The 14,619-nt window shown below is 46.2% G+C and overlaps 1 protein-coding gene across 3 annotated transcripts in view; it reads left to right on the top strand.

Annotated features, from left to right (window-relative positions):
- Window positions 1-14,619, top strand: part of sdk1a (sidekick cell adhesion molecule 1a) — an 892,584-nt gene that overhangs the window by 673,422 nt on the left and 204,543 nt on the right. For all 3 annotated transcript variants that reach the window (XM_070901293.1, XM_070901295.1, XM_070901292.1), the window contains one exon: window positions 9,270-9,417. In XM_070901293.1, the coding sequence (XP_070757394.1) occupies window positions 9,270-9,417 (148 nt within the window). The remainder of the gene's footprint in view (window positions 1-9,269; window positions 9,418-14,619) is intronic.

Genomic DNA, 14,619 nt, shown 5'->3' with positions numbered 1-14,619 from the left:
TTTTGAAATGTTTGTCAGCATGAAGTGAAGTTCCACGAGCCTTTATCCCAAGTGTTGACTCAGGACTGCAGCAAATATGAGCATCTGGAGGACAATGAGGAGCTCTCACTCAGAGAGTGAAGGCACTGAGATAGGGCAGGTGAACACGCATTGCTGAAGAAAAGAGTTAAGTGCCTTCGGAAACGCATGTCCTTTTATTGATGTCGAATGTTGTTTGATGTGTTCAAATCCAGCCTTTATGTTTCTGCCAGCAGAGACATGGGTTTTCAGGGAAAGAGCAATTCTGGGAGTAAAGAGCGCATTAAAGAGTTTGGGGATAACTTTCAATTTTAACAGGGCTGAAAACTTACCAGTCCTGGAGCAGCTGTCCATTATAAGCCCGCCCCATTATACACCCGCCACATTACATGCCCCGTTCTATTATCGGAGTGACTATTTCTACTAACACATTTCTGTTCCTGCTGCGCCTGCGTCCTCTGGACCCCACCCCCGACGTCTCCCGCCCTATGTGGGGCCCCGCAATTGACCACTTTGTCCGAGCCAGCTGCTGAGCCTCCGACTGAGGGGGGAGAAACATGGGAAGAGAGAGAAACATGGGGAGAGGGGGACATGGGGTGGGGGGAGAGAGAGACAAGGGGGACGGGGGGAGAGAGTGAGACACACGGGGAGAGGAGGACATGGGGTGGGCGGGGAAGTGAGAGACACACGGGAGGAGAGAGACACGAGGGGGTGGGGTGGGGGGAGAGAGAGAGAAAGAGAGACACGGGGGGGAGAGAGACACGGGGGGGGAGAGAGACACAGGGGGAGGAGGGGAGAGAGGCTCGAGGGGCGGGGGATGGAAGAGAGACTCAGTTGGGGGGGGGGAGAGAGAAAGAGACGTGGGGGTGGGGGGGGGGAAGAGAGACTCGGTGGCGGGAGGGGGAGCGGGGAGAGAGAGAGACACGGGGGAGGGGGTAGGAGAGAGATAGGCGGAGGGAAGAGAGAGACGGGGGAGGGGATAAGAGAGAGCGAGAGAGATGGGGGGAGAGAGTAGGAGAGAGAGACACGAGGGGAGAGAGAGAAAAACACGGGGATGTGGGGAAAGAGACACGACACGGTTGGGTGGTGAGGGGGAGGTGGAAGGAAGAGAGACAGAGACGAGGGGGGAGAGAAATGCGGGGCGGGGAGAGACATGACATGGGGGGGGGGGCAGGGAGAGAGAGACACAGGGAGGAGGGCAGAGAGAGACACGGGTCTGGCGGGGGGGAAGAGAGAGACACGAGTGGGACATTGGGAGGGTAGACATGGGAGAGGGGTAGAGAGAGGGGAGATAGGGAACTCGGGGAAGACTTGATCACAAGTGGATGAAATCCAGAAGTCACAACACTGTCACTATTCACTTCATACCCAATAAATCTGTTAACAATCCGTGACCCACACAATGCCTCATCTATGGCGGGGGGACGGGTAAGGTCATGCACTTGCGCTGGGGTAATGGACTTCGGCTGGGAGAGGCAGCACTTGCACTGGGGTAAGGGACGTCAGCCCGCTCCATTACTACCCCCTGGCCATTATATGCCCCGCCCATTACACGTCCGCCCACTGTACACCCCACGGAAAGGAAAATCGGGCAGGGTGTATCATCTGTGGCTGTTTTGAAACTACCAAGTCAGCCCTGTCAAAGTTGAAAGTTACCTCCATTGAGTTCCTCTGAGTTCCATTGAGTCTTTCTCTGAATTAGGAAACAGCTAGAAGTTAGGAATTTCGGGTAGAGGTTTGGGGGGGGTGGGGTGTGGAAGTGAAGAAAATGAGGATCGAAGTTAGGAAGGAGAGTGCCTCTGTGTAAGGGAAAGGTTAGGAGGGAGAGTGTCTCAGTGTAATGGGGAAAGGTTAGGGGGGGAAAGAATCTGTGTGTAATAGGAAAAGGTTTGGGGAGAGTGTCTCAGTGTAATGGGGAAAGGTTGGGGGCAGAGTGCCTGTGTATAATGGGGAAAGGTTGCCGGGCGGGGGAGTGTATGTGTGTAACGGGGAAACGTTGGGGGCAGAGTGCTTGTGTGTAATGGGGAAACGTTAGCTGGGGGGGGAGAGTCTGTCTGTGTAATGGGGAAATGTTAGGGGAGGGAAGAGTCTGTCTGTGTGTAATGGGGAAACATTACGGGGGTGGGGGGGGGGGAAGAGTCTGTCTGTGTGTATTGGGGAAAGTTAGGGGGAAGAGTGCCTCTTGGTGTCTATGTGAACACTGAGCCAGCTCATTGACAGTAGCAGCTTCAGTTTTAATCAAAAACCATGAATTTAAAGAAAATGTCAAAGTTAGTGATAATTTGGTTGAATTTTTTTAGCATGACTGTTGTGTATGAGATTCTCTTTTTGCCAACAGTACTACATCTCGTTCTGTATTGATTGTCAAAGCCATCACAGAAATAATTTGCATAATACACTTGTTAAAGTTAAACTAGCCTAAAACAGGAATATTACATTTCCTTCCATTCAGCAGTATATGTATACAGAACAGTTTTAATAAAATATCCCCTTCTCTCCGCTGCCCCCATCCGGAAAGATTTATCATGTTGCTTTATTAGGAATTTATAGCCTCTGCTTTTTTCATCCCTTCACAAGATGGTTTGTATCTGTTTCTTTTAACCTCGCCCCTTGTATCAAATAGTGTACCCACTGTTTAAGTTTCTTACATTAAAATACACATTTATTTCCCCCCCCCCCCCATGGGCTTTTTCATATTTTTCCTGATAAATGTGAAAAAGATATCTGATTCAAACAAAATTTCAGATTATTAATGGGATTTTATATCAGTTGTCATACTATAATGGTATTTTCTTCAACTGCTTGGCTATCTCATTTCAAAGTTTACAAAGGCTTGTATTTAATTCCCATGGGTAGCAAGTTGTACCAGGCTGCTTTAATTTACCAGGATATTAATTTTTGGTCCCTGTTTACTTCAGGGTCATTGTCCTGTTAAAATGGCAGTCATATTTTATCTGGTGTCTGCAAACAAATATGCAATTGTATCTGTGTGTAAAAAAAACGTGAGAATAATTTGCATTCCAGCAAATCCCGCACCAGTTGTCAGGCAGCCTAATAAAGACAAAACTTTGAGAACAGTCTGTTCTTTCGTGTTCCAGGTTCTAAGTCTGTCCAAAAACTCCCTGGGGATCGAGGCAAGGGTGAAAAACTTGTAACCCAGATTTAAAATGGCACTTTTATTATTAGCACCACTATTAATAAATGCACCTTTGTGACTTAATAGGGTGATTTTCATCTTGCTACTGCTCCGAGTCAAGCTTGGGATGGGCATCTTTGCTCAGTTCCTTCTCTCAGCAGCCGAGACTGAACACCCCGTTGTGGTCCAATTACACCCTTCTGGAAGCTGGAATGCCTCATCTGACTTATTGTACTGACATCCAGCTTTATAGCGGATCCTTATGGGCTGCGGAAACAGAAACTCTCAATGAAGGGAATCCCCACCACTCTGACTCCGTCCCTTCAACATGGCTGACCTTGTAACAGTGATCATATATGTCTAAACCTGTCTCTATAACCATCAATTCCTTTTTTAACCAGATAACCATTGAGCTCTTTTCTCCTGAGGTCAATTAACATAGCATTAGCCATGCTTAGTGGGGGTCTATTCTACAGGTCTACTGCTCTTGAAAAAAATATTCTTTTAATCTCTAGTATTGCTTGAAGCTTGCTAAATATTCATGTTCCCTGCGAAAGAAAGAACTTGCATTTATAACTAGAACCAAAGTAAAAAAAAAACGCTGCCTAAATCCATGTTAACAATCCCATTCTACATTTTAAAGGCTTGGATCATTTTCCCTTAAATTTATCACCAGTGAGAACCAGCCCAATTTCATCAGCCTGTTCTTATAACTCAGCATTTTGAGACCCAGAGTCATCCTTCTTGTTTTCCTCTGTACTGTGTCTCATCCATCAATTCTTTTTAGTAATAAGGCATCCAAAACTGAGGACAATATTCAAATTGTTGTCTTAGTAATGAATTGTAACAGGCCAAAATAACTTGCTTTGTCTTGTTATAAAGTTCATGATCACAGTAACACTTTATTCACAGTACCGTTGTGAATCAAAACGAAATACATCCATTCAGCTTTCAGCAGCTGAGTAGATTTTCAAAACTGAACTAACTAGACTTTAGACTGTGAATCCTGTATCAGGACCTCTATTAAATCTTTTCTAATTTACTCTATCTTCCTTTTCTCAGTTAATTTTCTTAAATGGAAAGTCCTGATGACTTGGCTGGGGGAACTGAACAAGTCACTGTCTATGACAAAGGGATCTGAGTTATAATCAATAATGAGTGCATTAATCTAGTATTCATTCCCTAATCATATCGTTTTCACACTACACTTTAATTGAGCTCACATTTTAAGGGGGAATTTCCACCCACTTTTTAGTAACCTCTCCAAGACAACCCCCTCCCAATAATGCCATTAGCACCCACTATTTAAACAAGAATATCCACCAAAAAATCCACATTGATCATATTTTTTCATAGGTTTTTTTTAACTGTTCTCGTAATAAAGCTTTTTTGAAAAACCCTTTTTAAAAACTTTTTTTTCTGATCAAAATTGGTCAGATTATCTTTCAGAAAATGATTTTCTATTAAATTGCAATTGTGTTGATGGAACTGCAGCAGTTCTTCAAACTTATCAGTTTCATTCTTATCTGCTCCACACACCAGTGGTTTTATTTACCTTTTACCACTTCTCACATGCTGCATTTATTTACTATTTATATTGACTTCAAATTGCATTTTACAGCTTTCTTGACCGCACCAATTATGATATTGTTTACAGGGTTTTCTCTCCCATCCCCACTAAGAGTGTGTTTGCCTTTGACAGTAACACAAAAAAAGCCACAGATGGTGATTTTATTTATGTTTGGCATCTCCCTTATTTTCAATAAAAAATTATATTTGATATTATGATGACTTGATTTTAGGTGTATTTAATTTTTTTACAATTTAGACAGCTGGAGCAAATTAAAATACATCGTATCACTTTCAAGGACAAGTAGGGATAGTCTGTATTAACTGTGTTTTCTACAAAAAGCATAAATTAAACAACACTCATTTAATGAGACAACAATATAAAGCATGCTGTTTATTCATCGCGTGGATCTATCACCAATTTTAGTTTCCTTGTTTTGCTTCACCTATGTTAATCCATCTCTGTGATATCTTCTTTGAATTTGTGGACCGCAGCATTGCCTTTCACCTTAATAATACAATAACTTCAGATTGTTGTGATTTTTTTCTTTGTTAAACATGCTATTTAAGCTCTTCTGATTCCCGACAGTTTTTAAAAATTGAGGTAACAAAATACAGGGGCAGAGCCCATGGTGCAAGACAAGGCTGAAAAGGAGAAGATATATTCTATTGGTTAGTAGTGATTAGGGAAAGGCCAATCCTATGTTCTAAAGTACTAGCTTGGAGGAGGAAGATAAGAGTAGGGAAATAATGAGTTCTGAATTTTGAGGTCTTGGGAAAGAATGAGTTGGAGCAGAAAACTGTGGGAAATCTTCTACTTTCTATGCTTAGCTTTAGGATTCACTCAATGTACTGTTTGAGATGTCACATAACATTCGGTGGCACCCCATTGCTTCTAATTGGTCACATAATGGTACGTTAACAGCAGCACCTACAGATGTCGTGCCTTTGAAATTCCGAGGCCACTCACTATTCTAATATGTCATAAATAAATTATAAGACTATCAGTATTCTTCAACAGCAGATCAGTTCTTGCAACGTGTGGTAAACAAAAGATTTATTTCTATTGACCGTATAAAGTTGCAGGGAATGAGGTGCTCACTGGAAAACGTTCCTGCTCTGTCTTGATAATCTAGTAACCATGTTGATCTGACTGCCTGTGATATAGGAAATTGGATAAATGAGGTGTGACTATTTGATTTTGATTTGCTAATATAGAATATTTTTGGGACAAATATGTGTTTTGTACTATGTATCCCAGGGATAGACAATACATTTCCAATTTGTACTTCTGCTATCTTTTCAGTTCTGAAATCACTGAAAAAAATATAATTTTTGGCTTATTTTCTTTGCATCTCATGATATGATTCCAGGAGACAGTGCAGAACTTTATATGAAAGACCTTAGTCAGCAAGTTGATCTATGATAAGACACATTTCGTTATACTTCTGAACACTCAGGAAATAGATGGTATTAGATCCATGTATAATCTCTCTTTCTACACAGAGACCAAGTAAATGAAATAAAACAATTGTACCAGTGTGTTTTGTGAAAAGAACACTAACTGATGTAGCTGAAAGATTAATGGATTTGGGAGCTGTGCAGAGATGTCTGTTGAATTTATCTGTCCGATCCTAGTGTTCTAGGTGAGTGTCTGCACCAGAAACCACAGTGATAGAAGGGTCCGACAGACACTAGTGACAGATTGACTGATTCCCAGTCGGGCTCCTAAGGTCAGAGTATCAGCTTCATCTGATAGTTAAACTCACCTGAACTAATTTGGCAGGTTTCTGCAATTCTTGGTAGAGGCATTCAAAATGAGCAGTGTTTAGCAGCACTAAATGTTCAGAACAGGGAGGATTACATAGTGTGCAAGAAACAGTCTTGTCCCAACAAATAATACTGCCTGTTGGCTTGTGCCTGCTGTCACAGAGACATCGAAAAGCCAGACTGTTAATTATTAAGCTCAAGGAAGAATCGTGAGGCTGGATTTTACAATCCTCGGCGGGTCCATGGCGGGCGACGTCGGTGGTGGGTTCCGGCCCCGCTGCTGGCTCCAGCCTGCTGTGTAGAATGATTTTTCCTTGATTGGGCTTGTTAAGCCCATCCAGCGCATTTCCCAGCCAATTAGAGGAAGCAGGTCTGGTGACGTCATTTGATAATGCTTCATCAGCCGGTTTCCTTCAAGGGACCATGGCCAACTTTAATTTGACAGTTATACTGTCAGTGTTCTACAGCATTGAGGTGCTGCAAACATTGACGAGCACTGCACAGAGGCAGGCTCTCCCATGACTCCCTCCATATGCTTATAGAGAGAGTCACAGCTTACAGGGAGGTCCCCTTCCCTTCCCATGGGCAGAGAAGACCTCCCTAGGAGACCAACGCAGCCTGGTTGCACATTGCAGAGGAGGGTTGGATTTTACAAGCCTCGGCAGAGATGTGTTCGGAGGACCTGGGTGCAATGCCACAAACGTTTCAATGATCTCTGTAGATCATGAAACATTAGTACAAAGCCAAACTCAACCTTATCCTGCTGTGCCTCTCATCATATCCCCATCACTCTGCCTTCGCTACTCTACTCCTGCACATCCTTACTCACACCAACTTACCCTGCAACTCCACCCATCCCAACCTGGCGCATCATGTGGCAGCCAGGGTGTACAGCGTCAAGTGAAGTAAATCTAGCTACGGTGAGCCCATCCCTGGCGTCCCGGGCAACAATGTGGTCGAGTGCTGATACCCTCCGTCCTGTGAAGCATCAATTGATTGTGGACAAAGTTGGTGTTGTTGGTGCTGCTGGTGATAGGGCTGATCGTTGTGGGACTCTGAGGACCAAGGTGAGCGAGTATAAAGTGCACCGATGCTGGTGAATAGATGGCAGGTGAAGTAGAGATGATAGAAGTGCTCGGTCAATGGTAGGAGTGGTAATGAGGTCAGACTGGATGGAGACTTGTGTAAAGATTTGCAGCATTCTGAATCTGTAGTGAAAATGCAGTGAAAAAACAGCTAGTGGCTAAGGGAACATTTGTCAATCAGCTGGGAGCTTTAACTTAACATTTGAAGCTGTCAACTCATCAGCTGAAACAATGGCAAATGACCTCCCGCCTCAGCTTCACAGATGAGTTCGAGGCACAGCGGGAAACCGGTGGGCGACCTGTTAAATTCAAAAAGCTGGGACAAAAGCATTGTTAAGTGGCTTTAACAAGCTTGATCAAAGAGGTAGGTCTTACAAGCCACTAATTATTTTAATTGCCTTCACCGCCGCTGTGCGTCGAGTCTGCTCAGCACTGGCAGACCCGACATTTGGTAAAGGCGCATCGCGGGGGGGGGTTAACAATGGGGTCCCAACCCGCTGTCAAAAAAAAAACGCTTTCCCACCCGACTTGCCACGGATCACGCCTGCTGACCCCCTGGAAAATTCTTCCCTTAGTGTGAAAGCTGATTTAAAAAAAAATTGTTTTTGCTTCTGTAATGTTATACTTTTGCTTGTGTGTGTGTATGTATATCTATATGTATCTCTTTGCATGTGTGTATATAGGCGCGTGTATTATGCGCATCTCCGATTTTCATTGATCCACCATTGGCAGCCGTGCCTTCAGCTAATTGGCCCACAGCTCTGGAATTCCCTCCCTAAATCTCTCCGCCCCTCTCTATCTCCTCCTTTTAAGACCTACCTCTTTGATCAAGCTTTCGGTCACCAGTCCTCATAGCTCCTTATGTGGTTTGGTGTTATATGTTAATTTGTTAACGCCCCTGTGACCTTCAGACGGTTGTAAATCTATGGAATTCTCTGCCCCAGAGAACTGTGGAGGCTGGGGTCATTGAATATATTTAAGGCGGAGATAGACAGATTTTTGAGTGATAAGAGAGTAAAGGGTTATGAAGAGCAGGCTGGGAAGTGGAGCTGACTCCATGATCAGATCAGCCATGATCTTATTGAATGGCAGAGCAGGCTCGAGGGGCCATATTGCCTACTCCTGTTCCTATTTCTTATGTTCTTATGTGCCTTGGAATGTTTTACTACGTTAAAGCCGCCATATAAATGCAAGTAAATACTATTGATGATCAGTTCGGTGTGTTATTTGCTACTGAGTGATTGAATGAAAGTAACGGTGCCAGAGGTAGCTTAGTGGCAGAACACATTGGCGTACCAACACATTGGCGTTTCATAGTATGGTAGGCTGAAGCTACAGATGCACACTTCCCCACAAATTTTCCCGATCTCAGTTGAGCTGCTGGAGAAGCAAGGAGCAGAAGGGAGGTGCTTTTACTCGGAGGGAAAAGTGAAATTAACCGGTGATGGTCCACATCCTCGGAGCTGCTTATAGAATAGCAGAACCCTAGAGAGGGTGGCTTTATTATGGAAAACAAACAAGAAAAATATATTAGTGTAGCGTTCAACTTGAATCTTTTGCAGACTTGCGTTAAAGTCTCTTGACATGTGTTTATATTTTTGTTAACTTATGTTGAGCAGAACCCTAAAATTGATAAATGTGCTTTCTAATTGTTGGAACTTTCTTCTTTGCTATTTTGTGTGTCTCTGCAGACTCGCCGTGGAAAGTACAGTTACCCAACATTAATGCTGGAGTGATGCATGTTACCGTGAGTGGGTTGACATCAGCTCGCTCATACCAGTTCCGAGTGTGCGCAGTGAACCAGCTGGGGAAAGGACAGTACAGCACAGAAACCAACAGGTATGCTACTTTCCCATAGGGCAAGCAATGTTTCTACAGTGTTGCTTTCAGTTTAATCCAAAGGATTGGTATTTACGGTGAGGGACAATACAGTGCACCACTTCCGCTCCTCGATGGTGGCCACTTTGCTTCGTCAACCCATTCTACCTACTGGCCCAACTGGGAATTGATCAAAGTAAATGTAAATTCAATCTTTTACAATTTTTGTATGTTTTTATTTGAATATTTTTTTAAAAACACTAATGGTTCTGTTTGAAACTTAGTTCAGGTACAGCTCTCCAACTTTTTCACATTTCCACTGTCGTAAATAATTATGAAGAGCTACTTGTACAAAGTATTGTAAGTGCACAAAAGCAATTGTCCGCTTGCATTTATATAGTCCCTTTAATATAAAGAAATATCCCACACCACTTCACAATTAGAAAGAAAGATATAGCACTTTTTCTGACCTCAGGACGTTCCAAGGCGCTTTACAGTCAATTAAGTACTTTTAATGTGTATTCATTGTTGGAATGTAGGATGAATATAATGAAAATATACACCAAACCTGGAAGGGAGAGATTAGGAGTGAGGTAGTGCAAGTTGGTTTTGAGAGGTTTGAGCAAATAAATGTTTTTTGAGCATATTTGGATGATGTGGACCGATTTAGGGAGGAAGTTCAGGAGAGTAGGGCCTGAATAACAGGGCGAAGGATGGGAAGGTTGCACAGAAGGAGACAAAGAAACAGAGCATTCAGGAGAGTTTAAGGCTGGAGGGTTTAGCAAAGACAGGGTGGGACGTGGCCATGGAACAATTTATAAACATAGACAGGGATTATGAATTTAATGTGTTTGGGGTGGAAACGAGTGTAGGTCACCAAGGGTGGGGGTGATGGATGAGTGGGCTTAGTTCGAGACAGATTATATGTGGCACAGTTTTGGACAAACTTAAGTTTCTGGAGGATGCCAGTGGACCAAGGAGAACATTAGAATAGTAGTCTCGTATTTATTTAACACCTTACATGATCTCAATACATCCCAAAGCACTTTACAGCCAAATAAATACTTTTGAAATGTAGTTACTGTTGTAATTTGTGTCGTATTTGACCCTGAAATGTGCTTTTGACCACATATCCGCAGCAAAACTCAGACTGCTTATTTCCACCTCCGTAACATCGCCAATCTTCGCCCTTGCCTCAGCTCATCTGGTCCTGAAGCCCTTATCCATGCCTTTGTTACCTCTAGACTTGACTCTTCCAACGCACTCCTGGCTGGCCTCCCACATTTTACCCTACGTAAACTAGAGGTGATCCAAAACTCAGCTGCCCGTGTCCTAACTCGCACCAAGTCCCATTCACCCATCACCCCTGTGCTCGCTGACCTACATTGGCTTGCGGTTAAGCAACGCCATGATTTCAAAATTCTAATCCTTATTTTCAAATCCCTCCGTGGCTTTACCCCTCCCTATCTCTGTAATCTCCTCCAGCCCCACAACCCCCTGAGATGTCTGCGCTCCTCTAATTCTGCCCTCTTGAGCATCCCTGAATATAATCGCTCAACTATCGGTGGCCGTGCCTTCTGTTGCCCGGGCCCCAAGCTCTGGAACTCCCTGCCGAAGCCTCTCTGCCTTGCTTTCTTCCTTCAAGACTCTCCTTAAAACATACATCGTTCACCAAGCTTTTGGTCACCTGTGCTAATTTCTACTTATGCAGCTCGGTGTCAAATTTTTTGTCTCCTATGAAGCGCCTTGGAATGTTTCACTACGGTAAAGGCGCTATATAAATACAAGTTGTTGTTGTAATGTAGGAAACACAGCAGCCAATTTGTGCACAACAAGGTCTCACAAACACCAATGTGATAATGACTAGATAATCTGTTTTTTAGTGATGTTGGTCAAGGGATAAATGTTGGCCAGGATACCGGGAGAACTCTCCTGCAATTCTTCAAATGGTGCAGTGGGATCTTTTATGTCCAAGTGAGAGGGAAGATGGGCCTCGGTTCAATGTTTCATCCAAAAGACGGGACCTCCAACATGGCATGGACAAAGGCATGGAGGAGGGGGTGAAGTAATGTGGAGGCAGGCAAGTGGTCTTGAGTTAAATAGGATGTAAGGGGTTAAAGCTCAGTTCAGTCAAACAGGATGCGAATAAGGTTGCAAGTAGTCTGGCTCAAGCAAAGAGAGTGGCGGGGAGGGGGATGGAGTCGACGACAAGGAAGCAGTGTTTGTTCCAGGTGCCGAAGGCAATGCCTTTGGCCGTCTTAGTTTTGAACTGGAGAAAGTTGTGATTCATTTATAGTTTGATGTTACAAAATAAAGCTGGAAGTCAAGAGATTGAGAGAAGTAGTGGCAAGGCCTTGGCATTATTGCCAGAGAACTAGGTGGAGGTGATATGAGGAAAATTTATTTTACATAGTGTGTTGCTATGAATGCATGACCTGAAAGGGTGGTGGAAACAAATTCAACAATAAATTTCAAAAGAGAATTTGATAAGTATTGAAAAAGAGAGTGGGGTAGTGTGACTGATTAGATAGCTCTTTCAAAAGGCCCAAGTTTCGGGCCGCGCCTAGAACGGCGCAGCCCCGACCTGGACGCCCCTTTTTCACGCCATAAAGTGCGCCTAAAAAAACTTCCAGATTCTCCGGCTCCCTGCTGGTCCTCTGGCCCTCGGCACGGCGCAGCACAAGCTGTGGGGGACGGAGCTATGTCCCTGCGCTGAAAACAGTGCCGGGACCTCTGCACATGCGCGCTACAGTGGGCGCGCATGTGCAGTAGCTCCAGGCGCCCAAAACTGTGTGGGAGGGGCCCGAAGCACGCAGCCCCTAGCCCTGGCTGAATGGCCTCACTAGGGCTGCGTGGATAAGGCTCCTCCCACGCCCAGCTCCTGCTTCCTCCCGACCCGACTCGACTCCCGCTCCCCCGGACCCGACCGCGACACTGACCCGACTCCAGCTTCCCCCCCCCCCGCCCCCGGACCCGACCCGACCCCCCGGACTGGACCCGACCCCCCCCCTACCTGGACCCGACCCAACCTGACCTCCCTCCCCCCCGACACGAACCGACCCGCGCTCCCTCCCTCCCCTCTACCCGAACCAAACCGACCTCCATCCTCCCCCCCCCCGACCCGTGCTCCCGACAGCCCCCCCCCCACCCCCGGACCGGATCCGACCCGCGCTCCCGACCCCAACCCGCGCTCCCCCCGACCCGACTCCGGACCCGATCCGACCCAACGCCACCTGCCTGTAAATCTGGTGCTGGGGACGGGCCCTGCCCGAAGTCTTGGGCCAGGCTGCTGGGCCCGGCCCGTTAAGCCTCCCTTCCCCCCCCACTTCTCCTTCCCCCCCCCCTTCTCCTTCCCCCCCTTCTCCTTTTCCCACCCTTCTCCTTTTCCCACCCTTCTCCTTTTCCCACCCTTCTCCTTTCCCTCCCCTTCTCCTTTCCCCCCCTTCTCCTTTCCCCCCCTTCTCCTTTCCCCCCCTTCTCCTTTCCCACCCTTCTCCTTTCCCCCCTTCTCCTTTCCCCCCCTTCTCCCCTTCTCCTTTCCCCCCCTTCTCCTTTCCCCCCCTTCTCCTTCCCCCCTTCTTCTTTCCCCCCTTCTCCTCCCCCCCCTTCTCCTTCCCCCCTTCTCCTTCTCCTTCCCCCCTTCTCCTTTTCCCCCCCTTCTCCTTTCCCACCCCCTTCTCCTTTCCCACCCCCTTCTCCTTTCCCACCCCCTTCTCCTTTCCCACCCCCTTCTCCTTTCCCACCCCCTTCTCCTTTCCCACCCCCTTCTCCTTTCCCACCCCCTTCTCCTTTCCCACCCCCTTCTCCTTTCCCACCCCCTTCTCCTTTCCCACCCCCTTCTCCTTTCCCACCCCCTTCTCCTTTCCCACCCCCTTCTCCTTTCCCACCCCCTTCTCCTTTCCCACCCCCTTCTCCTTTCCCACCCCCTTCTCCTTTCCCACCCCCTTCTCCTTTCCCACCCCCTTCTCCTTTCCCACCCCCTTCTCCTTTCCCACCCCCTTCTCCTTTCCCACCCCCTTCTCCTTTCCCACCCCCTTCTCCTTTTCCCCCCTTCTCCTTTCCCCCCCTTCTCTTTCCCCCCCTTCTCTTTTTCCCCCCCTTCTCTCTTTCCCACCCTTCTCTCTTTCCCACCCCCTTCTCCTTCCCCCCCTTCTCCTTTCCCCCCCTTCTCCTTTCCCCCCCCTTCTCCTTTCCCCCCCCTTCTCCTTTCCCCCCCCCTTCTCCTCCCCCCCCTCTCCTTTCCCCCCCCTCCGGATATAAAAGGGGTCACAGGGTCTAGTAAGGAGGAGGAACTGAGGGAAATCTTTATTAGTCGGGACATTGTGTTGGGGAAATTCATGGGATTGAAAGCCGATAAATCCCCAGGGCCTGATGGACTGCATCCCAGAGTACTTAAGGAGGTGGTCTTGGAAATAGCGGATGCATTGACAGTCATTTTCCAACATTCCATTGAGTCTGGATCAGTTCCTATCGAGTGGCGGGTAGCCAATGTAACCCCACTTTTTAAAAAAGGAGGGAGAGAGAAAACACGGAATTATAGACCGGTCAGCCTGACCTCTCTAGATGGAATCAATTATTAAGGATGTCATAGCAGCGCATTTGGAAAATGGTGACATGATAGGTCCAAGTCAGCATGGATTTGTGAAAGGGAAATCATGCTTGACAAGTCTTTTGGAATTTTTTGAGGATGTTTCCAGTAAAGTAGACAAAGGAGAACAAGTTGATGTGGTATATTTGGACTTTCAGAAAGCTTTCGACAAGGTCCCACACAAGAGATTAATGTGCAAAGTTAAAGCACATGGGATTGGGGGTAGTGTGCTGACATGGATTGAGAACTGGTTGTCAGACAGGAAGCAAAGAGTAGGAGTAAATGGGTACTTTTCAGAATGGCAGGCAGTGACTAGTGGGGTACCGCAAGGTTCTGTGCTGGGGCCCCAGCTGTTAACATTGTACATTAATGATTTAGACGAGGGGATTAAATGTAGTATCTCCAAATTTGCGGATGACACTAAGTTGGGTGGCAGTGTGAGCTGCGAGGAGGATGCTATGAGGCTGCAGAGTGACTTGGATAGGTTAGGTGAGTGGGCAAATGCATGGCAGATGAAGTATAATGTGGATAAATGTGAGGTTATCCACTTTGGTGGTAAAAACAGCGAGACAGACTATTATCTGAATGGTGACAGATTAGGAAAAGGGAAGGTGCAACGAGACCTGGGTGTCATG

The sequence above is a fragment of the Pristiophorus japonicus genome, chromosome 15, assembly GCF_044704955.1.
Source record: "Pristiophorus japonicus isolate sPriJap1 chromosome 15, sPriJap1.hap1, whole genome shotgun sequence".
Classification (NCBI taxonomy): Eukaryota; Metazoa; Chordata; class Chondrichthyes; family Pristiophoridae; genus Pristiophorus; species Pristiophorus japonicus.
The sequence above is the reverse complement of the archived record's forward strand: the minus strand, read 5'-3'. Positions and strand labels throughout refer to the sequence as shown.